At 34.7% G+C, this 25,519-nt stretch overlaps 2 protein-coding genes across 5 annotated transcripts; both read left to right on the top strand.

Annotated features, from left to right (window-relative positions):
- Positions 1-1,532: 1,532 nt before the first annotated feature.
- On the top strand, positions 1,533-8,713 carry LOC107040713 (acyl-CoA Delta(11) desaturase). The gene is made up of 6 exons (XM_015260920.1): positions 1,533-1,628; positions 2,764-2,964; positions 3,042-3,172; positions 3,407-3,612; positions 7,701-7,886; positions 7,955-8,713. Exons 1-6 carry the CDS (start codon positions 1,619-1,621, stop codon positions 8,259-8,261), a joined length of 1,041 nt encoding a protein of 346 aa, XP_015116406.1. The 5' UTR covers positions 1,533-1,618; the 3' UTR covers positions 8,262-8,713.
- A 2,645-nt stretch (positions 8,714-11,358) lies between these two features.
- LOC107040712 (acyl-CoA Delta(11) desaturase) lies at positions 11,359-25,508 on the top strand. Of its 4 annotated transcripts, none has more exons than XM_015260918.2 (5): positions 11,359-11,548; positions 22,675-22,903; positions 23,509-23,845; positions 24,291-24,476; positions 24,562-25,508. In XM_015260918.2, the coding sequence occupies exons 2-5, from the start codon at positions 22,696-22,698 to the stop codon at positions 24,902-24,904; spliced, it is 1,074 nt and encodes a 357-aa protein (XP_015116404.1). In that variant the 5' UTR covers positions 11,359-11,548; positions 22,675-22,695; the 3' UTR covers positions 24,905-25,508. The 4 variants fall into 4 exon arrangements, with proteins under 4 accessions (XP_015116404.1, XP_015116402.1, XP_015116403.1 ...); XM_015260916.2 differs by having other exon boundaries at positions 22,672-22,903; XM_015260917.2 differs by lacking the exon at positions 11,359-11,548 and adding an exon at positions 17,107-17,516 and having other exon boundaries at positions 22,672-22,903.
- Positions 25,509-25,519: the final 11 nt, after the last annotated feature.

The following is a 25,519-nucleotide window of genomic DNA, read 5'->3' as shown; positions in this document are numbered from 1 at the left end:
CATATAGTCTCGAGTTGGTAAACCCGTCGAGTGTTTTCTCTCTCTCATTTCCATGGTCAAACCCATACCTTTCCCATGATGCTCACTGACATTCGAATCACGCGCCTGCGCGTGAGGGCGTAATTGTCCCGAAAATCATAATTTTCCGAATCATTTGTTCAAATAACTTTCTTATGAAATCTGAAAAAAATCTGAAACTTATACGTGTTTTCAAGAAAAATTTAATTTATCACCCACTACACGGAGAGAAATTTTTGATAAAAATTATCCTACCGTTCTATAAAAGTTTATCGTGAGTCATCGTTTTCTCATTTCTATTCCGAAGTTTAGTAAAAATTAATATATGATGATCACATTTTATTCTACGTTAGAGAAATTTTATTCTGATAAAAATAAAAATTACTTTACCGGTAGGGTACAATTTACCAACCGTTCTAGAATTTTCGTTGTTATCTACATAAAAATTATTGGACTGGAAGGGTAAAATTTGCTATGCGTCAGGATAAAATTTCTCAAACGTAGAATAAAATTTGATCATCATATATTAATTTTTACTAAATTTTGGGATAGAAATGAGGAAACGATGACTCATTATACACTTTTATAGAACGGTAGGATAATTTTTTTCAAAAATTTCTCTCCGTGTAGTTTTTCTTCAATAGTTCATTATGTTTTCGGGTGCCATGGAAATTTCCCTGACTGAGAGTGGGGTAACCTCGGAGGTTGTAGCTGGAGGGGTGACAAAACCATCCAAATTTCATTATCTTTTTTCTTGAAACTGAGATCTGAAAAAAATGTGCAAGAATTCTTAATGATACAGCATACTCAAAACTTTCTTTTGTGAAATTTCCAATTTTTGTTTTATTATTTTGACTCTTTAGGAGGAACACTTTAACTAGTTGACGATTAACTAAGACACGAGAATCTTCCGAGGGTCAATCCTCCTTTCTTATTCAGAGTGATTTACTCATCTCTCATGAGTGTTTCTCGGACATTTGTACCCTTCATTCATGGCGGCGAATGAATAGAGCTGATAAAAGTGGATACAAAGATGCAATGAAGAGATCTTTAATCAATCGAGTTCAAATTGTTCTGCAACTCTGCAACAATCCTTTATTGTGATAAATTGATAACCTGAGCCCACAAAAAATGCCATTATCGACTACTGAGGAATCGTCTGACACAGATAATTGAAGATATAAAATGTTTTCCTGACCCGGCAGTGAACTTCCCATAATCTTTAGACTTTGATACGTCTCCACGAGTCGGATGTTGGATTGGGGATCACGTGGTAACTCAGAAAAAAAAACCTGGATAATTTTGTTAACGAAAATGTCCTTTTCGAAATAACTTTCGGGAGTTCTTCTTCTTCATAATTAATGGTTAACCTCGTACCATTCGGCCGAACGTACGGGAGTTCAAGAAGAATTAAATAACATTTGTTTCAATCTGTAACACGTGCACGCAATTCTTCGATTTTTTTGCTTACTCCCCCTCTCGATAAATCGTATATATTTCCATTTATTCTGTAGTTCATGGTTAGTCACGTATAAGTACGGAATTACGTGCATAAGTACGGAATAGTGACTATTTAACGGCTCTAGGTGCGCAAGGGAGAATGGCTGCAGGTACTTGACATTTCATTTCATTTTATTTCATAAAGACCCAACAGCACAAGGGAAATTATAGGGTCAGATCACAACGTGCATAAAGTTGAAGAATGAAATTATTAATTCACAAAATTTGACGGAACAGTTATGGCGGAAAGTGTTACTCAAATTAAATATTATAATAAGTTATGCGACGAAATATACTTTTCATCACGCTGTGACGAAAAGTGAACTTTTCGGCACGCTCCGCGTACCTAAAAGTCCAATTTCCGCCACATTGTGATGAAAAATATTGTTCGTAACTCGTGAAAAAATGTTTTTAGCTCGTTACGAAATATACTATTTTGTGATACCTGCCTGAAAAGTGCCGTTTTCGAAACGGTTTAATGTGCGTAATGCGCGTGTTTTCCGCACGACGGGCGTAAAACAGAAAGTGTAGACTATAGTTCACGAGCGTGTGTAAAGTGAATACTCGTGCGTAAAGCAAAGCTTTACGGACGCTCTTCGACTTTACGCACTAGTAGCATAATATCCTAATCTATATAATTGACATAACTTTATTTTATTCCTTTTTATTTCTTCTTTCCTTATTATATTTTATTATATTAACACAATTTTCAATTAACATTTCGCACTTGACAGTATATTTCGATACGAGTGCGTAATAGTGTATTGTGTCACTAGTGCGTAAAGATCCACTTTTTCGCACGCACGTGTTCTTTTTTTGTGATACCTACCGAATTCACTATTCGGAAATGTAATGGGGGTAAAGTGATTGTTTTGGTACACAAGTACGTAAAGTTATTTTTTTTGTGCGAAAAAAAACCGGTTTATGCACACTAAACCGTTTCGAAAAGTGCACTTTTCAGGCAGGTATCATAAAAAAGTGTTTTTTGACAGGCGGGAGGGGTGTAGAATTTACCGAAGGCGATTGTGACCCTCCCAAGGGTCAAAGAACACTTCCCACAAGTGTCGAATGCCCTATTTTTCATCACAATGCGTGGAAAGTGGGATTTCACTTCACGTACTAGTGATTAAAATATTTTTTTAGGCCATGTGACGAACAATATTTTTTCTCACAACATAAAATTTCACTTTAATTATTACAATAATTTCACGATTGATGATAAAATTCATATTCACTTGCCCTCAGGTGAATCGCAGACTGTCCATGAGCCAGAAGATCTGCAGAAAATCCTGAATCCAGATGGAAAAAAGGAAAAGCGATATGCGTTTGGGTTTAGGACTCAGGTTTACTGGGGAAATGTCATTGGAATTTTCATCTGGCACATGCTTTCGTTCTACTACTTCATCACGTTCCCTTATCTGCAGCATAAAGGCCTCGTAATCTGGGGTAAGTGAACCCTCAATGCGATTTTATAGTGAAGTGTTCACTTTTAAATTTTAATAATATGAGTTATTCATTTACAGCATTTGTCCTGGCGGAGCTGAACCTCCTCTCAATCACTGCTGGTGTTCACAGACTCTGGTGCCACCGAGCTTACAAGGCAAAGGCACCTCTTCGCCTTCTACTCGCTATACTGTATTATTCTAGTGGGGAGGTAAACAAAAATAGAGAAGTGGGTTTTTGCAAAATATCTCGGGATTGAACTGAGATAGAGGAATTCTTATAATAAACTTTTTTGTAGCCCTTCAAATTTCCGACAAAAAAAGTTATTTCGAAAATTTCGCTATCTCTCTTAGATTGCGAGATATTCCCCCGAAAACTCCTCGTAAAATTGTGAAAACCGAATTAATTAAATTCTACAATGAATAATTGAATCATCATCTTCCAGAATCGCATCATTCAATGGGTGCGGGAGCACAGGTGTCACCACAAATATGCAGACACCGACGGTGATCCCCACAATAGCCAGCGTGGTTTCTTCTTCTCCCACTTTGGCTGGCAAATGATGAAGAAACACGACGCTGTGATCAACGGAGGCAATACTATAGACTTGAGTGACGTTGAGGCTGATCCAATCGCTTCATTCTTCGACAAGTAAGATTCATTCATGAGGATATGAATTCTATTGCGATAGTAAAAATTTTATTCACGAGAATAAAATTGTCATTGCAGTAGTTCAGAATTCTAATCATCACATGTCGTTTTTTCTGTCAGATTCGATATTCATTGGAAAAAAAACAATACGACCGGTGAGAATCATGTGACAATTTATCACGTTCTAATTCGATCATCATTTTCACTATATTGCATTCAGATTCTCCTATCCTTAACGTCAAAAATGTGAGATAATCTCATAATTCTAGCTATCAATTCTGTCGTGAATTGGTAAACTAGGATAAGTGCAAAAAAACAAATTTTACAGGAGAGCTGAAAAACTGTTGCTGCTTTTGTGAATAGGGTTTCGAGGGTATTGGCGCTACATTTTTCCCTTTTTATTGGGTCTTTTTTTTAGGTACCAGTATCACGCACGCAGGATGCAATTTGAGTAAAAATTCTGCACTTATCCTTAGTGACTAGATTTTCGGGAAAGATAAGTCAACTTATCTTTTTCGATGACTCAATCAACTGGATATAATATGTTGACTTATCTCCTGGTGCTCTAAGTAACGATGATAGTCAATTGACCGATTCTTTGAATAAAACGCAAAAGAAGTTCATTGTATCCTTATGACCCTCTGGAACAGAAGTAAACAATACGTCCCCAAATACATGGATCATGTTTATTCTATTTCTCCATGTTTCATCTCGAACTGTGGTCTTCGTTGGACGATGAAAACTACTCAAGGGCTTATTTTTTAAACAAAAAAATTCAGTTTGTGGGGGAACTCGGTGGGGGCAAAATGGGGTTTTCTTGAGCTTACACGATTCAATGGCGGCAAAGTGATTATTGCGGGAACATGTACGATTGACTGGGGGCAAAATGGATATGTCCTGAACTTATACGATACAATAGGGAAAAAATCGGTATTTCCTGAACTTACATTATTTAATAGGGGTAAAATGGGTATTTCGAAAATTTGTACGATTGAATGAGGGCAAAATGGGTGTTTCGAGAACTTGCACAGTTGAATGGGGGCAATGTGGGTATTTTGTGAAGTTCTGATATTTCATAGAGGCAAAATGGGTATTTCCAGAATTTATACGATTGGAAGGGGGCAAAATGGGTATTTTTTAGACTTGTGAGATTTAATAGGGGCGAAATAGATATTTCTTGAGCTTGTACGATCGAATAGGAGCAAAATGGGTCTTTCGGCAACTTGTAGGATTGAATAGGAGCAAAATGGGTATTTGGAAAAATTGTAGGATTGAATGGGAGTAAAATGGCTCTTTCCTGAACATGCATCATTGAATCGGGACAAAATTGATATTTTGGGACTTTACACCTTATTTAGGGGGAGAGGGGGACCCAAGTTAAACTTGGAAATCTGCAATGGATGAAAATAGCTATTGAATGGCTCTTGATATATGATGGGCCATCATTAATGGCACACCTGAAAAACTAGAAAGAAATCGGCCCCAACCTGTTATGCCTCATACGTTAAACGGAAACCAAATACACGAAAAAGAAGGGCCTCGTTCAATGTATGGGGAAAAATGGGTTGGGCCCGATTTGTTCTCAGTTTCTCAGGTGTGCCATCATATACCAAAGTCATTTAATTAAGGGCCACAAAGAGAAAATTGAATTTCACGAGGGTTCTAAGGGGAAAATTAAATTTCACGAGGGTCATGAGGGGAACATTATATTTCACGAGGAGCAAACGTCACGAGGCTCACGAGGGCAACACTGAAGGAAAAACTAATTTTCTCCTTCATTGCAGATTTCTTGTCTTTGTCCCTATCAAGGAGGGGGGGGGGGGGAAGAAAAANAAGTCTGCGACGAATGCAAATAACTATAATACGTAAAAAATGTATAAAATATAGTATACAGTTTTTTACATGTTAGAAATTTTGAGGGCACCCAGCAGGATCAAAGGTCACGAGGCTTACGAAGGCCAGGAGGAAAAATAGTATATTTCGATACGAGTGGGACGAGGCGTTTGAAATTTAATTTTCCCCTCGTGAGTCTCGTGACGTTTGATACAGTGAAAATTAATTTTCCCCTCGTGGCCCTCGTGAGAGTCGTGAGCTTCGTGAGCTTCGTGATGTTTGGCCATCGTGAAATTTAATTTTCCCCTCCTGGCCCTCATGAGCCTGGTGATGTTTGATTCTCATGAAATTCAATTTTCGCCTTGTGGGCCTCGTGAGCCTCATAGCATTTGATCTTCGTGAATTTAATGTTCCCCTCGCGAGCCTTGTGACGTTTCATTCTCGTGAAACTCAATTTTTCCCTTGTGGCCCTCGTAAACCTCGTGACATTTGTTCCTCGTGAAATATAATGTTCCTTGACCCTTGTGAAATTTAATTTTCCCCTTGGAACCCTCGTGAAATTCAATGTTCTCCTTATGGCCCTTGTGAGCCTCGTGACGTTTGACCCTCAAGAAATTAAATTTTACCCACGTGGCTCTCGTGACAATTGACCCTCAAGAAATTAAATTTTTCCCTTGTAGCCCTCGTAAGCCTCGAGACGTTTGACGTAAGTCCATTATTTTCACTCTTATAATTGTAAAAATTGATGTCAAATAGATGGTATAATACGTGACATATAAAACGTATTTTACTTTACGTTTTATATATCTAAAAAAAAGTGACGTAAAATACATGGTATAATACGTGTAAAATACCAGGTATTTTACTTGACGTATTTCAAGTGCCCAACCCTGAGGAGAATATGGCTACTAGCCGGATAGCTTAGTTTTGAGAGCACCTGATTCATAAAAGAATAATTTTATAACTCGAGAGGCAGTCATGTTCATAAATTGACACAATTATTCAAAATAATTATCATATAATTTTTGCCCTCTATGCGAAAGTACAAATTCAAGAAATACCCATTTTCTTCCAATTGATTCGTATGAGTTCAGAAAATACCCATTCTGCCCCCATTGAATCATATAAGGTTAATAACTACCGATTAAGACCCTATTGAATCGTACAAGTTCCCGAAAACTCCATTTTGCCCCCATTCAATCGTACAAGTTTCCGAAATACCTATTTTACCCCCACTCAATCCTACAAGTTCCCGAAATACCCATTTTGCCCCGCATACACCCTTTTAATATGGTGGACTTACGGCGTTTAAATATCCAGTACTCTTGCCTTTTAAATATTTTGTTTCGATATATTTGTTTGTGTTCAATTCCATAATTTTTAACAACTAGAAAATTGCATTGTCTATAATTTTTTTTTTCGAATAAAACCGAAACTGTTTGAAATTTATCATTCAACCAGATTTAAGGGCCGTCTTCACAAGGGTCACGTGACCCAAGTCACCTTTACTAATTACAGCCAACATAATTCCCTGATTTTCATGAAAGCCAATTTCTGACATACGGGAGTCATGACTACAGGTCGGAAATTGGGTTTTATTAAAATGAAGGAATTGTTTTGGCTGTAAATAGTAAAAGTGAATTTGGTCACGTGACCCCTTGAAAGACGACCCTTAAAATTCAAACACTGGGGTTTTATAAATCTAAACACTCGGGTGTAAAATCGAAAAATTAGATAAGGGTCTGAACAAAGAAACCGGAATGAGAGTAAAAATTAAGGTTCACTGGAATTAGGTGAAAGGGTCAAAGGAAGGGTTACGAGGGTTAGGTGCGGAAACCAGACATGAGGGTCACCAATGTACCAGAAAGATAAGTCAACTTATCCTTTTCCCATCGGTTCCACTTCGGAAGATAAGTCAACATATCTTCCAACAAGTTAATGCACTGCACTTATCTTTCTCACTTTTTCTTCATACTAGGGTCAATTTTTGTTTTTTTGCTAAATCCCTTCGTGGGTAGTAGCAGACCATTGTTGGGAAGCGATTTGGCCAAAAAACGCATTTTCGAAAAAAATGCACTTATCCTAGTTTACCAATTCACGACAGAATTCTCATCAACTTTGTTCGAAGAAAACCTTAGTAAACGCAATATTAAGAAAGTAGAATTGTTCTATTTTCCTCTGACCTAAATGATTCGGACAATTATGATTCGTTTCCTCATGTTTCACAGAATAGTATTCAATGTTCTTGTCCACAGGCGTTACGTATTCTTCAAGACTCTCTTCTGCTTTTTCCTCCCAGTTTTCGTTCCTGTATACTTCTTCAACCAAGACTTGAAAGCCGCGATAATCACCCAATGGCTGATGAGGTACCCCTACGTCGTCAACATGATGTTCTCAGTCAACAGTTTCGCACACACATACGGATACCGCAGTTACGACAAGTAATTACCCCCGTCCCCACCCCCATCACCATCATCCAGGATGACTAATCGTAATTAATAATTTGTAGGACCATCAGACCGGCGGAGAACGCGATGATCTCCCTGATGATGGTGGGTGAAGGCTGGCACAATTACCATCACGCATTTCCCTGGGACTACAAAGCCTCGGAGCTCGGTTGGGCGTTATTCAACAGGACCACCTTCTGGATAAACTTCTTCGCGAAAATCGGCTGGGCTTACGACCTGAGGGAAGCCACCCCCGAGCACATGAAGAGGATCATTGAGCGCAAGGGCGACGGCACGCATCCAGTTTATGGAGTCAAGAAAAAAGACGATGAAATCGAAGTCACGCAAATGCCCTACGCTTATGAATAATTGTCAAAACATCTTCATTATTTAATTTATGATTAGTTTAGGGAAGTCCGAAGAATTGGCAATATTTGGACAACTTCTTTTCCATCTTCTTTTTTCCATTGAAAAATCCAGTGTAACGATTTTTGAACCCTCTATTTCGCTTATCAAGTAATGTAATACGATGTCTATATATTTTTTTTATGTTGTGTAATCTTTTGTTTACAGTAATTGTACAAAATGAGACGTTAATTTCTTACTGTAATAAACAAATACACATATAACGTAGTAATAAAAAATGTAATACAGTTCTGTACTGTACAAAAACATATGTAGGATAGTATATATGTATCTAGTACATAATGCATCCCTAAAAATGAAAAAGAACATGAAAAGCAAAAGAAAAACGAAGAAGGTGGAGAGAATTATGATGATTCCGAATAAATTATTCAATAATTAAGTTCTCATTCGGAAAACTCTGTCGAAACCATTCATTTTTCCTGCATTAATCTATATAATTATAAAAATCCAAATCGACTTCTGGTGATAAAAATTTGGTACTCAAAATTAAAGGTCATGAATCTTAGCACATTAATCTCCAGGAAGCGATAATGGAGATCAATGTGCTTTGGATTCAAAAAATATTAATAACTTTAAGCAGGAAATTTGTTTGAAAATTTCAAGGAAACAGTAGCCTTCTGTTACCCCTTAAGTATTACTTCGCGAGGGAGATCTCAACTATTTGCTCTTCCACGTTATTTTCATCTAATGTACGTCCCCCTGTCAGCGCTGAGTTCTACTGCGCTCAGATACAGTAACCTTCGTTTTTCGGCCAATATTTCTATAGGGAGCATCCCAGCGATAACGCACACTGCGACCTGGGACACCGTACGGTATGTGCTCGCAACTCGCAGAGCACTCAGTCGATAGACTGGTGCAACCTTCCGCCGCGATTCCTGCAATTGCAGTGCATCAACCCAGATGGCAATGCCTTAGGTCAGCACCGACGTGACCACCGAAGACAGTAATGCTCGTCTTCCCTGTTTTGGGCCTCCTATATTAAGCATGAAGCGCGATGAGGTGGCTCTGACTGCAGATGCCTTGGCACCCCTTGCTCTGCTTGCTGCTTAAAATTGAGTTGAGCTTCGATCATCACCCCCAGATATCGAATGAATGGCTAGGAAGTGAGTCCATAGTCCCCGACTTGCAACGTTAAGGTCTCGACCTGCTTCCTGCTTGTGATCAACATGGCCTCCATTTTGTGCTCCGCCAGCTGCAGACCTACGATGTCCATCCAGCGACGAATTGCCCTGGAGGTCATGTTGAAAACAAGTTCGATGTCCTCTGGGTGTTTTCTCACAATGACTACAGCCACATCATCTGCAAACGCCACGAGGTTCACAGCGCGTGGTAGTGTCAGTTTTATAAGTCCATCATACATGATGTTCCACAAGAGAGGAACTGGCCATAAGGGTGACAGGGTATAGCAAAGTTACAACTGATTTTATATTTCCATTATTTCTCATTAATCAGTTGAAAATCCATGTTCAGGAAAATCTTGTAATCGTCTAGTTTCTAACATTGTTGCTATATGATGGCGCATTATGTCCACATCATAATTTCGTTGTTCACTGGGTTCCTTATTGAAGCACAATAAGGTGCCAAAATATATTGCGAATGCTCCACAGCAGTCGTAGATTATAAATCACCGAAAGGAACAACATCAATGTTTGCAAACATTTTCAAATGCGTGGTGGACAAAGTCTCACCTGATACCCAAATGTTTTTGATAAGGAACTTCAATAACAACGTCTTGGATTAAAAATACCATAGCAATAATTACGTAATTAATCATGTCAATCAGTATGAGCTGAAATCGGAATTACCTTCTGACAGTATAGCAACAAATTCAAATACACAAATAGATGCAATCTTTGCAAATTTTGATGATATCAATTGTGGGGTTTATGAATCGTATTTCAGTTATCATAAACCAATTTTTGCAACTCTTGGTACAAAATGCCCTATCCAAATTGAAGAAACAATGGATAATGATAACAATAACAATTTTTAAAAAAATATCAATATTGACGACCGTATAATAATAATATAATAATTGGTGATGAGAATGTCAGTCAAAATTATCATGAATGTATTCTAGTTAGTGACCGAAATATCAGCAATATCAGTAATGCCGAACCGGGCTTATCGACAGAATGTCTTGCTTGTTTTCCTCTGTAATGTTTAATTTTTTTAAATTCTGAATAATACAGCAATTTGGGATAGCCTTTGTATTCCTAGGGTTATTACGTTGTTGGACGTGGAGACTTAATCATTTCATGCGACAAACAATCGATTAAGCTTGATTATCGTTTGAATGTCTGGAGATAATCAAGGCAATTAAACGATCAATTCAAAAATAATTTGATGAGCAATATTTTCCTTTAAAATGTAATAAGAATGAAATGTCAAAATACAAAATGATTAAAAATCAACTGTAACATAACGAGCAGAAGAATAGATTTAAAAGCTGATATTTCGTCTAATTAAAGAGAATCTCAATCACTTAAGACAACAGACTTGAGTATCGAAAATTGAACGAGCAATTCAAAAATAATTTGTTTCATGAAGAAAGGCACTTGGACTAGATCAAATGAATGTTTCTTCAAAAAATGTAATCAAAATGAAATTTCAAAAGGCAAATATCAATTGAAAAGCTGATGTTTCGTCTAATTAAAGAGAAATTCAATCACTTAAGACGATAAACGTTCGGTCAAGCTTTATTATTCTTTGAATGTCCAGCGATAATCGAGAAAACAGTGAACGGTCGATTCAAAAATATTTAGTTTGACGAAGAAAGGTACTTTGGACTCCATCGAATAAGGAATATTCTCTTAAAAAAATGCAACAAAAATGAAATTTAAGAATGAAAATTGAGTAAAAATCAATGTAAAAGCTGATGTTTGTCAAATTTTAATGAAAAAAATTAAAAGAAGAAAAAAATTAATGACAAAAAAATGCGTTTCGTTGATTCGCCAAACGTGGCGCTACCACTGACGTATCGCAATTTACCCTGTTGGACTTTAATACAACGCAGGATGCTCGGAATAGTACTTAATCTGCGGCGTGCTTTCAATTCCTTCCAGTTGCGCACTTGAAATAAACCGGTGATCTGTTATTTTTTAGTCCGCAGAGTAGCGTGTCGTCGAGGATTTTTGTTGCCATTTAATTCGGAGTGAATAGAATTTTTAGGGGAATTGAGCATCAAGGCCACGTGAATTTGTTTCAAGAGCGGTGATCAATAGGACTAGGTAAGTGACAGGCTTATCTGAATGAGTATAACATCAACATAACACTATTTTATTTGTTGTCGCTGGATATTGAATTCAGAATTCATTCACATGTTGAATTCAATTTATTTTTCAACGGGATTATTTTCTGATTTCCGAGGCAATATTTTTAATCGTCGAATGGAAAATGTGATAGCTTTATTAAATGTATCCGGAAATTGTATGACTGACAATTTTATTCGTGGGAATTTTTCTATCGTCTCATCTGATAATTTTTATACAGAAAATAATTCAAACGCGGAGGTAATACAGTCCGCATTACCTCGTTATCTCTTTCGAGATAAAGTTATACATTATTTTGCTATTTAGATATAAGTGAAGGTATTTTATTCGGAATTTAAACTCAGAGTTGATTAACATCTTGCATTTGATGAATTCTCATGAAAAATAGATTCTTAGTTAATTAATTTCATTTTTTTTTAATTTTTAACGAAATTTATTGCAAGAAAAATACACGAAAAAAATTATTTTTTTTACAATAGACCATTGCCTGAGGAGCTTCAGCCAATATATTTTTATTTTCATCAAATCTGGCATTTTTAAGGGAATATTATTCATTTTTTTTCCCAATCGGATTTCGACCAATCAGAGCGCAGTATTTGAGGCTACCCGACAGTTTTATATCAGATATTGCCTCCTAGCTTTTGAATATTTCGCAGTAGTTCTTCATTTTTTTTACCTGAATATTTCGCAGTAGCTCTTCATTTTTTTCGGCTCATTTCAGATAGAATTTTACATTTGACAGTCTATGGAAATCGTGTTATTCTATTAACATGATTTGTTCAAATCTTCTCCAATTCACCTCCTGATGTTGTCCACTGCACTCTGCTTGGCCAACATCCGATTGGGAAAGATAATCCGATAAATACCCCTCGAGATTCAAAATTAATCGGGTATTTCCCTCAAGCTCCCCTGCAAACAAACCATCGTGCCAAGGTTTGCATTCTTTAACCTGCAAAACTTGACACCCTCATTTGTTTGCAACGAAGCTATCGGGAAATACCCGATAATTTTGAAACTCTTGGGGTATTACTCCTGAATATCCCACACAGGATATTCATTATTTACACTATTGTTTTTTTTGTAATTGAACATCTTGAATTCCATGAATTCCAATTAGAAATATATTTCTATTTTCAATTAATTCCGTCAGGATTGATAAAATATTCTCAAACTTTCTTTTCAATCTAATAAATTCAATTTACAATTCCAACTCCGAATTAAATGCCGTGAATTGCATGAATTCCAATTAGAAATATATTTCTATTTTCAATTAATCCGTCTGGATTGAAAAAAAGTTCCCAAACCGTTTTTTTTAATTGAATAAATTCAATTTACAATTCCACCTCCGAATTGAATGCCGCGAATTCCGTGAATTCCAATTAGAAATAATTTCCATTTTAATTGAATTCATCATATTTTATAAAATATTCTCAAACTTTTTTTTTAATTGAATAAGATCAATTAACAGTTCTATCTCCGAATTGAATGCCTAGAATTTCATGAATTCTCATTAGAAATATATTTCTCCTTCATTTTACCCCGTCATGTTTTATAAAATATTCTCAAACATCGCGCGATAATTAAAATAATCCTCGGAAAAATAAGAATTGAATATTCTCACTCGCACCTCAAATATTGCCTCAACCTCCAATCGATGTACTCAATCGTCAATTCGACCTTCAAATCAATCAACAATAGAACACTGATGTGCATTCATCCTCCAGTCCGCATAACCATTCAACATTAGAGATTCGTGCTGAAGTTAAATGAATGTTAATTATTGCACGAATGAGAGAAAAAAAAATTGACAAGTGGAAGCAGGAAAGATGGAAAGTGGTCGCGCTAGATTCGCGACTTCCGCCGAAACTTTTTTTCATTCTATTCTATTTTTATGTTTCCTCTGGGCGACGGGATTTGGATTTTTTTAAAATAAATAGAAAAAAAACATTCCGAAATGTTTACAATGGAAATATTCCCCCGGAGATTTATTTTCAGTCGGAGAGAACCTCCGGAATAACTGAAGTTTTGGTGGAAAAATTGAGCTCGAGGATGATCGTGTCTCGTTGTAACCGGTTCACATTTAACTGCATCAAGGATAATAAAAAAGTTGGGCTTCATGGGTTTATCAGTGATGATGGAACAGGGGAGTCGGAGTCAATAGCACAGGAGATAAAGTGCCTAGTGCAATGGCAAGGCCGTCAAGTTCAACATTTTAATGGCTATTCTGTTTCACTTTCGCGCTATCGATTATGCCACGGGCGGAAGAGGATGATGCAATCGGGAATATTACTATTTATGCATTCTGCAATATTGTATCAATCTAATCAATCAATTTTATTGCATCAATTTAAATTATTGAAATTAAGGAGAAATACTGTTTTAAATAATTACTCGTGACATTAGTTTCTCTAGTTCGGGATTTTCGTCGCTAAAATATAATTGTATTTCCTCTTTAACACTCCGTTGGTCGCGCCGTAGATTGATACAATGATAATTTTGGAAGATGTAGGAAAAATCAGAAAAAAATCAAGAGTGATCTACACGGAGAGAAATTTTCTAGAAACGGTTTAAGTCGATTTTGACTATTGGCCAGTTTTTAGTGAATATCTCGGAACCTAAGGGAGATAGCTAAATTTTTATCGAGACCTTTTTTGCAGCACTCAATTTGCTCTAGAAAAAAGGTTATTACGAAAATTCCATTATCTCCTTTAGATTCGGAGATATTCTTCAAAAACTCAACTAAGAGATAAGTCGACTTAAACCGCTTTACCACTTCGCTACTGAATTCTAGTATGAGTAACGAAAAAAATCACAATCCGCCGATTGTGAAAAATTCTAGTGCTGTTAAGGTAAAATTTCACAGATGTCAAATTTTTTCAAATTTTTCGGAGGATTTACTGCAGTGTAATTTAAAAGTGTAACTAGTGTTAATTTCACTATTTGGTTGTTTGAATGAATGAAGAATAGAAAAGTTTTGTTTTTCACGGGAAATTATCGAAACGAAGATATCGAGTTTTCAAAGTGCAGCCAATTATTAATCTCTCGTGCAAACAAATGGAATTCTTTTATCAATAAACCAATTTAAGTGTTTTATCGCCACGGAGTTACGAAGAGCTCTATTTTTTATCATTATCATAATACATGAATGACTGATAGGAACATTATTCTTGTGAGTTTAGTTTGTGATGCATGAATACGAGAATTAGAAATATTCATTTTTATTTCGACGTTAACCTTTTCATTTCCACGATTTTTTGACCTTTAAAGCCACAAAAATTGGAGAATAAACGCGCATTACAGTACATGGACCCCATAAAAAGGGAGAAAATGCAATAACAATGGGTCTAGAGATTTAACAAATAAATTAAACAATAAATGGAAATAAATTACAATAAAATAGAAACGAGAAGGCAAAACAAATCGTTTTTCATCTCCAATAATTCGCCATCGGCTGAGCCAAATTGGACAATTTTTTTTTCATTTCAAAGATATTTTTTCAACCTTTAAAATGAGCCCTGACTCGTCCAAATATTCATTTTAATGTCTGAGGCCCAGCTAATTGTGGAATGTGAAGTTGAATGGAAACACGATTTAAAGTAATTACTCTTGCCATTAGTCTCCCTAATTCGTGATTTTCGGCACGAAAACACAATTGTATTTCCTCTTTAATGTCACCATTTGGTTGAGTACATGAGGAAGCGTTTCGTTTTTCACGGGAAATTATCGAAACGAAGATAGTTTTCAAAGTGCATTCTATTATTAATCTCTCGAGCAAACAAACGAAATTCTTTTATGAATCAACCACTATTTAAGTATTTTATCGCCACGGAGTTACGAAGAGCTTTATTTTTTTATCATTATCGTAATACATGAATGACTGACACGAGCATTATTCTTGTGAGTTTAGTTTGTAGTGCATGAATACGAGAATTAGAAATATTCATTTTTATTCTGACGTTAAACTTTTTATTTTCACGATTTTTTGACATTTAAAGCCACAAAAATTGGAGAATAAACAGGCATGACAATACGTTGATTCCATAAAGGGGAACAATATGAAATGACTAAAATAAATATTCTTATCAAAATATAAAAATTGTATGATATTAATATCATGCAATAATAATAAAACATAATAATAATTAATAATAATTATTATTATTAATAATTATAAGTATATTAATAGTAATTATTAATTAATTAATAATTAATTATTATTAATTAATAATAATAATAATGATTTAATAATTTAAATTTGCGATTGATGATGAATTCAGTAGCGAAACGGTAAAACGGACACGAATATCTCGGAATCTGAGAGAGATAGAAAAATTTTTGTTATAACCTTTTTTGTAGAGCCGATTGAGAGCTACAACAAATGTAATCACAAAAATTTCGCTATTTTCCTTAGATTCGGAAATATTCTTCAAAAACTCAACTGGAAGATAAGTCGACTTAAACCCTTTTACCACTTCGCTACTGAATTAAATATTTGATATGGGACTGTGAATTTTCCATAGAGTAAATAATTCTAATTTCTTAAAAGGGATTACAATTGACCAAATAATCGGCAATCTTCCCACCTAAATTATTGATTAATAAAATAGTTCATAATTTGAATATTCAAATTGATGATCACTAAAATAATTAAAATTTAAGAGTAATGTTAACTAAATGATAACATGAAAATTTAACGGCAATTATGATTTATGAATATAGCTATCGCTGGCAGATTGGAACGGAATGAAAAAATAAATGAGCCAAAATGATATTAAAAATTCCAAAGACCAAAAAATATGAATAGAAACGAGAAAATAAAACGATTCATTTTCCACCCCCAATAACTCGGGATCGGCTGAGTGAAACTGGACGATTTTTCTTTCATTTCAAAGATATTTTTTCAAGCTTTAAAACGAGCCCCGACTCGTCCGAATCGTACCGTCCCCTCCGGAGATATCGACGATTCAAGTTCCCCCATTCCCCCTCGCCCCCCCAAGCCAAGACTTTTCCACGAGGAAATATTCATTTCAACGCCTGACGCCCAGCTGATTGTGGAATGCCCCTGTACACACAGGTATACGACCCATCCACAATCGCCGGCGTGTCGAATGCCAGTGACTCTGCATTCTAACGACACTAAAACTTTACAACTACTACATATATTAAACGTCCGATTTTTCTCATCAGTTTTTCTATTTTCCACCGATAAGAAAAATGAAAAAAAAAAAAAAAAAAAAAAAGAAATTGAGCGCCCCCTCGGAAACTAACGGAACCATTTGTGCAGAGCGTGGATTATTTTCTCTACACGTGTCAATGAATATTATCAGAACTTCCTAATACAACCGCGCGCAACATATTTCTCTGATTCTGAGCAGCTGGTTTGGATGGGGCTACGGGGATTCGTCGGTTTCAGGTGGTGCGAGCGTCGTCCGATTCTCTCCCATTGGCCCGCCTGAAATCCCCTGATGCCCCTGCGCAGGCCACGGGGTCCCGTGACACCCAGAATACAAATTCCTATTCAGTGGTTTTCCGGATTTTTTCCCGTTCACATCAAAATTATAACGGAAAAGGAAAAATCATTTTCTCCATTCATAACGTGGATTATTTATCAACGAACAGAGACACCCTGACTCCATATGTTAATCAGCGTATTGTTGTAGTGAGAAAAATTGTCGCTAAGTTATAATCGGGAATTTTCACGGGATGATAAATGGTGTAATATCTGTATGTAACGGAGCGTGCACTGTTGCGTCACGTGGAGCTCGCGTGAGGTACTATCGTAATACAACGATGTATGTGGCTATTTAACTGAGAAAATCAGCGCACATGTATTGAGGTATCTTCCGGCATTCATTATCAATCATCACTGCTGATTAATTCTGGCGAATGCAAATTAATAGTGGATTTTTGGCATTTTAATTCACAGGTATTTTTTTTCTTTATTTATTCTGTTGCGACTGTTGTGGTTGAATAATGGTTTGTTATCGGGGCTTTTTTCATTATTTGAAATGTCAATGGGGATAAATCCATCGATAGACTGACTCCATTTCAGTTTTTTTTCATTTAATTGTTATTTATTGAATAATATTTAATTTTTTAATGTTTTATTTTTGCTTGTTATTGGAGAGTAGTGGAATTATTATTCAATACTGTTTTGGCTTTTTGTCATCGAACCATTTTGCATTATTCATCATGCAAACGTGCATTAAGCCTTTAAAAAGTTTTTTTTTATTGAATTGTTATTTATTGGATGATATTTAATTTTTTAATGTTTTATTTTTCTTTATTAATGAAGAATAGTGAAATTATTATTCAATGCCGTTGTGATTTTTTGTCATGAAAATATTATTTCTGATGCAAATGTGCATTAGAATTAGTCAAAAGATTAATTTTTTTCGTAGCATCTTTTTTATTTAATTTAAATTGAATTTTCATCTATTTTTTTTATTAAATAAAAATTAAATTAATTTTCTATATTTATCAAAAGAAAAATAAATTGAATTTTTTGTTATCGGTGAAATTGTTTATTATTATTCAACATGTCAATGTTTATGCAAATTGGTCAATAGACTGCTTTAGGTTTAATTTTTTTTTTCATTTAGTTGTTATTTAATAAATCATATTTACTGTTTTCATGTTTTATTTTTTCTTATTATTCAAGAGCAATGGAATTATTATTAAATAATATTTTAATTTTTTGTCATCGAAACGTTATTTATTAGACAAATTCGTCAATAGATTAATTTTTTCCATTGAATTGTTATTCATTGAAATGATATTTAATGCTCCAATGTTTTATTTTTCCTTATTATTGAGATTATCAAGAGTAATGGAATTATTATTAAGTACTATTTTGATTTTTTATCATCAAAATATTATTTAAAAAACAAATATGCTTTTAGAATCCGTCAAGATATAAATTTTTTCTGTAGAATCGTCTTTTATCAAATTTTTGTATTCATCAAAAGAAAATCGCATTGAGTTAATCTTTTTTTAATATGCAACTGTAAAATTTGAATGTTTTGTTATCAGCGAGAATTTATTATTATTATTCAATATATAAATTGATCAATTTTTTCATAGAATCTTTTTTTACTAAATTTTCATATTTATCTAAAAAAAATTATATTAAATCAATCACTTTGTTAAATGAGTTATTTGCATCTTCTTTTATTTCGTCGTTTATGTTGGCCGAAATGTGCATTATCAATCAATTTGGGAAAATGCGAAAGATCGCCGGAAGTGGCCTTTGAACCCACGACCCTTAGGTTTCCAGTCTGAGCCTTTTCACACATGGCTATCCACTCAGTATAACTGAGTTCTTATTTTATTGAATAATATTTAATTCAATTTTAATTTTTTATCATTAAAACATTATTTAATACGCAAATTTGCATTTAGAATCCTGCAATATACCATTTCTTTTCTAGAATCATCTTTCATCAAATTTTTATATTCAACAAAAAAATAATTGAATAAAATATCAATTAATTGAATTCATCTAATTCATTTTTTATTATCAACGAATATAGAATTATGAAATTAAATTATATTAATCCGAAAAAATTTTTCATCTCCGATTTTTATTCTTTGCTATTTTTTTTATGTATTCTATCAAAATTTGAGTGTAGAATTGAATTAAATTGATGGGTATTCTTTCATTATTTGAAAAAAGATATCAATTTTAAAACTTTCCAGAGACATTGAAAAATCAAAATTGTTATTTTCTTGCTGATCACGTATTTCTGTTCTTTTTTTCACTTTCTTTCATTGAAATTAGATCATAGAAAGGGAACATATTGATATTTTTTCGTCATTTAAAAAAAAATCAGTTTTGAAATTTTTCAGAAAAATAAAAAATCGTTCTTTTATTTTCTTGTGGATTATCTCTCCCTGCATTTTTCTCATTTCCTGTCAATGGAATCAGACCATGAAAACAAAAAATTTCATGTTCATAATCTGATTTCATTAAGAGGAATTATTATATTATACTGATATTATTTAACATAAATATCTCTTCATTTGAAAATGAGAAAAACTGTCCCCACAATTTGTATACTACAATGGGAATAGAAGCCAATAAATTTGATTTAATCTAACCGCAAAGAAAAATTGGAAAGAAAACAATAAAATAAATTAATATAATACAATATAATGTAATGATAATTTATTTTTTCTTTCCAATTTTTTTTCCAAAAAAACAACTAGCGATTTATGTTAATAAATCGCTAGTTGTTATTAAATATGTTTAATTTTCATCCTCAAAACATCATTCAATATGCAAATATGCGTTAAAATCCGTCAGTAGACCAATTCAAGCCCCACTAAATTCTTTTTCATTAACTCATGTGTGAGAGGGGAAGTGAAGAAGTGAATGAAAGGGTCGTTGATAACAAGAGAGGGCTAATGAGACGGGAGGACAGGAACCCTATCTCCCGGTTGGGTGAGTCTGCGCTCTCACTAGTCCACAGGATCTGCCCTGGCAGTCGATAGGTCGTCACCGTGAAGAACTGATTGTTGTTAGAGCCTCACAGAAAAGAAAAAAAAAACAAAAACAAAGGGAACAATTTTTTTATAATTCCCACCGAACGCTCAGTCGCGAGTTTCAGTCGGACTCGTTATTCTAGTTTTTTTCATTTGTTATTCTAGTTTTTTTCGTTTTTACTTTATGGGAGATTTTGGCATTGCGATGTGATCCTTGTTATCAAGGTCGTGGACAATTTCCAGAACCCTCCGGTGGACATTACGTGCCTCCACGTGATCCATAAATTTCGTTGGATAATATTCATCGCGTGACATTCGGAGATTTTTATTATTCAACCATTGTTTTGATGCTGTTATCTGAAGATTTGTGCATCTCAAATTTGCAATGTTTTTGCGATGAGATCGAGGCTTATTGCGTTGTAGGATAAGGCGATTCGTGCGATATTGGATTGTTTCACAAAATATAGGGTACGTGAAATTTACTCAGAATTTTATTTTACTTTTGACAGCATTTGCCCCGCGATATTATAATATTCTATTAATTTATTTCATTAGTTTTTGCAATTTTTTTGATTCGGAATTTTTATTTATTTATTGCTTTATGAGAGTATATATACAATAGAGCTCTCTTCTAGCAAGAGGATGCGAGTAGGCATTTCCTAGAAGAATATAATATAATTTAGTTAAAGTTGAATACAAAAATTCGGGAATTAATTCTAGATATTTTTGGTGATTTAATTTATTATGCTATTGCCGTTAATTGATAAATTCCATAAAATGAATCAGATAAAATGGACTTTTTTATTCGTGTTTTGTCTGTTTATTTTTTTCATTCTGTTGTCAATAAAATTATGACAATTATGGGGCACGTGAAATGTGATATCATAGTATTCTATGAATTCGTTTATGACTTTATTTGGTTATGACTTTTTGCTATTTTTTTTATTTAGGCATTGCCTCGGGTATTTTCGTTTAAATTAATTTATTATGCTGTTATCCATCAATTTATAAAGCTGTTGGCACTTGCCCCTAACAGTGTTTGCGGATAAAGCCATTTGGAATAGAAGAAGAATTTATAAATCGTATATTTGTTAAATTTATCCACTCATGCACCGAGTGCTTGTGCGCTGAATATTCCAATACGACTATAAAAATCCGTTGACACTTTCTTTTCATAGAGACGTATTCGTCGTCAATTAAAAATGCGTTATGAGAATTTTTACGATGTCGTGAATATTCCAATGGCCATTTTTTATGATGATAGGAGAGATTAAAGACGTCAAATAATAATTACGGGGCACGTAAAATGTGGTATCATTCCATCCTATGAATTCATTTATGAATTCATTTCATTATTACGTTTTGCGTTTTTTTTATTCAGGCATTGATTTACGTATTTTCGTTAATTTAGTTTATCTTTGCTGTTGAAAATCCTTTAACACTTTTTTTTATAAAGACGGATTCATCGATAATTGAGGATATCCATCAGCGTCATTCAAATTATCGTTTGCAGAGAATTATTATTTTTTAAAACACTCGTTATCTATAAATAAATAATTGAAATTGTTTAAACAATCGGAAATTTTATTTTCTTAGGCATGAAATCTATCTCTTGTTAAATTCTGAATATGAATAAATTTGTCACGATTCCGAACGAATGATTTTTATGGTAAAAAATTGATTGTTTATAACTTATTTATAACAATGCTGGTCATTTCTTAAAATTGGAATTTTTTATCATTTCATCAATCTTTCTCCAAAACTAAACTCTTTCATTTTTATTTCAGATTTTTAAAATGTTTTCTAACAACTCAATATTGAGATTAAAATTCAGACTTGCAATGTTTAAATAATAAAATTATTGTAAAATGACCACACTATAGACTCAACCATTTTCAATCATCAAATTTGTCAATTCAAGTTTGAAAAAACTTTGAAAAAAATTATCAATATTCAGAGTCATTCAAATTACATTTTGTACCGAATTACTATTTTTTAAAACATTCGTTACTTATAAATAAATAATTTAAATTGTTTAAACAATCGGAAATTTCATTTCCCTAGAAATAATTGATTGAAAATTGATTGTTTATAAATTATTGATAAAAAACTTCGTAATTTTTAAAAATTGCAATTTTTTAATTATTTCATCAAATAGGGCTCAAATTAAAGCTCTGATATTCGCCTGCAAAAGTAGACAGCCACTTGACTGGATAAAAAAAAGTTAAAATGCATTATCAGTACCTTAGCAATATCGTAAATGTTCCGCTTTAAATTTCATTGCTCATATCAAACACTTCCGCTAGATTATGGCGTGATGCGGTGATTTCACACATCGCAGATCGTGATAACTCTCCACTGCAGTGTCAGAACACTCTGATAAAGCCTGAACTCAGAATTATCTCCCATGCATGCATGAAAATGCATGATGTTCTCTCCCACTTTGTTTTATGAACAATCTGATAAAGCCTAAACTCAGAATTATCTCCCATGCATGCATGAAAATGCATGATGTTCTCTCCCACTTTGTTTTATCAACACTTCTTTATCACTTCGTCTTGGTTACTTAAACGAATTGCCATTGATTTATTTTCCAGTAGTCTGTATTGCACGACAGCACGATGGCACCTAATGTAACATCCGCGCCCACGGGTGTACTCTATCAGAATGAAATTAGTGAATCAAATTCGGTGGCTGATAAACCTAAGGCCAAGTATCAACGCAGAATTGTTTGGTTCAATGTCACTGTTTTCGTGGCACTTCACATTGCTGCACTTTATGGATTGTATCGGGTATTTACGTCCGCTAAACTTGTCACGGCGTTGTTCGGTAAGTTGAATAATCCATTTATTTTTATAACTCAAAATCATAAAATTCATCAACTTGTTTTTATGAAATTACTCCCAATTACCAATATTAAAAGACAAATATCTCCCAATAAAATGATGCAATTTCGATAAATCAGGGCTCATTTTAAAGATGAAAAAAAAACCTTCAAAATGAAAAAAAAATTAATTTTCACTCTGAATTTCGAGATATTAACAATTGAAAAAACCTCCATGTCATCTACTTGTGGAAGATGATATAAACGGTATCTCCTTAAACCATCGATATCTGTTGAACAAACGATCCGATTTCGATAAGTCAGGGCTCATTTTAAGGCCTGAAAAAATACCTTCAAAATAAATAAAAAATTGCGAAAATTCACTCTGCGGATATTGAATTATTCACGATTAAAAACGGTCCACTTTGCCCTTGACTCACTAGTGCTACCCTAAATTGACGGTCAAGGTCTCATTCAACAGGCACGTAAGGGCCACAAGAATAATTTCGAAACAACTTGTTGAGGTTTGGCGTAACGCCAGCCTCCATAACCCGGAGAACTTCCCATCTTCCATTCTCAAAATGATTTTTTCATTTTTTTTCTTCTGCAGCTTACGTACTGTACGTGTGCTCTGGATTAGGAATAACCGCTGGGGTCCACAGGCTCTGGTCCCACCGTTCCTACAAAGCAAATTTCCCTCTTCGGTGTATTCTCATGGTGTTCAATACAATCGCATTCCAAAATTCAATATACGAGTGGTCCAGAGATCACCGGGTGCATCACAAATACAGTGAGACTGATGCTGATCCTCACAATGCAGCTAGGGGATTCTTCTTCGCACATGTGGGATGGCTACTCTGTAAAAAGCATCCTGATGTCAAGGATAAGGGCAAGGGTGTGGACACGAGTGATCTCATGAAAGATCCCATTGTCGCTTTTCAAAGGAGGTGAGTTTCAATTTGACGTCACAATACAGTCAATATCTTTTTTTTAATAAATTAAGAATTTGCTTGAAACGAAATTTTTGTAATGTATTTTAAATTGGATTCAATAGTTCATTGAATTCAATATTACACCAATGTTGGCTGCCAACATTGCGCCGACGTTGGTAAACGATATTGCCCCAACGTGGGTAGTCATCATTGCTCAACGTTGGCAGCCGACACTGCCCCAACGTTGGCCGCCGACACTGCCCCAACGTTGGCAGCCAACATTGCCCCAACATTGTCCCAACCTTGACTAAACGAATTAAAATAAATGAATTCTCACTTTATTGCACCGATGAAACGAAAAAAAAATGCCATAAAGTCTGACTGAAATGAACTTTTCTGTTTTAAAAATCCCCTCATGAATTAAATCACAGATTAATTTATTCAATTTAATTAATTTCAGATACTATCTCGTGTTGATGCCACTCATGGCATTTATCCTCCCAACAGTAATTCCAGTTTACCTCTGGGATGAAACATGGGCAAACGCATTCTTCGTTCCAACGATGCTGCGTTACGCATTCACCCTCAACATGACGTGGCTCGTCAATTCCGCCGCGCACATATTCGGTGGCAAACCTTACGACAGGTAACAAACTTAACCCATTAATTCATCACGTCACAAACCCCTTTCCCCAATCTCTAATTATTTCTTTGAATTAATTTTCCTCCAGATTCATGAATCCCGCGGAGAATGTGTCAGTGGCAGTGGCAGCTCTGGGTGAAGGCTGGCACAACTACCACCACGTATTCCCCTGGGATTACAAAGCAGCCGAGCTCGGTAACTACAGGCTCAATTTCACAACAGCATTCATCGACTTTTTCGCTAAAATCGGCTGGGCGTACGATCTCAAACGAGTCTCATCAGAGATAATCAAGCAGAGAGTGAAGAGAACAGGTGATGGCAGTCACGAGGTCTGGGGCTGGGGGGACAAGGATCAGCCGTCTGAGGAGCGAGAAGCCGCTATAATCGAGTATCACGTTAACGATCAGGAATCCACTGCAAATGTACATTAGCCCAATTATGTTTCAAATAATTTCACTTTTTCATCGATTACTCGAGTCTAAGTTTCAATGCGACACTCGCGGAGAGCTTCACCCCTCATCGAACCTCTTCTACTTATTTCGTATTATCATTAATCACTTATTGCTTACTGATATTATTTTTTTTTAATGGTAGAGTTTTACCAGACACTTGGCCGTCCCAATTGCAATTTATTACGCTTGTAGGAGCTGCTGGGATATTTCTCTCTTAAATAACATCTGAATATTTGTTTTTTCGTTGTCGCTTCACCGTCCAGGTCAACAATAGGGGTCCATAACTATTATTTCGACTGAGTGAATTTAAAATGGGAGTTTGCATGACAAATGAAGAGTATTGAATGGGTGATTGTGAGTTTTGCGACTTCGTGCTGGTCGCGAAATCTTTGAGAACTTGATGCAAGAGGGTCGCTACGTTAACTTAGGCTAACGGGTTGACATGTGGTAAAGTATAATGTAAGTTAAAGACGGGAATAAGACTACATAAGTCTGCTGATTGAACAAGTGAATATTTGAAACTAAATAAAATAAAGAGTGATTCAAGTTTAATAAATAATGAATAAAATTATATTTTTAGAGACGTTATTCATT

The sequence above is a fragment of the Diachasma alloeum genome, unplaced genomic scaffold (genome assembly GCF_001412515.2).
Source record: "Diachasma alloeum isolate Michigan unplaced genomic scaffold, Dall2.0 Dall_scaffold_00340, whole genome shotgun sequence".
Lineage (NCBI taxonomy): Eukaryota > Metazoa > Arthropoda > Insecta > Hymenoptera > Braconidae > Diachasma > Diachasma alloeum.
Note: the sequence above shows the minus strand (reverse complement) of the source record. Positions and strands in the feature narration are given on the sequence as shown.

Excerpts from the sequence above, each read along its gene's own strand:
- LOC107040712 (XM_015260918.2), top strand. The coding sequence starts at position 22,696 with ATGGCACCTAATGTAACATCCGCGCCCACGGGTGTACTCTATCAGAAT. Across the intron at positions 22,904-23,508 it reads ACTTGTCACGGCGTTGTTCG|CTTACGTACTGTACGTGTGC; the intron begins GTAAGTTGAATA and ends TTTCTTCTGCAG. Across the intron at positions 23,846-24,290 it reads ATTGTCGCTTTTCAAAGGAG|ATACTATCTCGTGTTGATGC; the intron begins GTGAGTTTCAAT and ends AATTAATTTCAG.
- LOC107040713 (XM_015260920.1), top strand. Across the intron at positions 3,613-7,700 it reads ATCGCTTCATTCTTCGACAA|GCGTTACGTATTCTTCAAGA; the intron begins GTAAGATTCATT and ends TCTTGTCCACAG. Across the intron at positions 7,887-7,954 it reads GGATACCGCAGTTACGACAA|GACCATCAGACCGGCGGAGA; the intron begins GTAATTACCCCC and ends AATAATTTGTAG.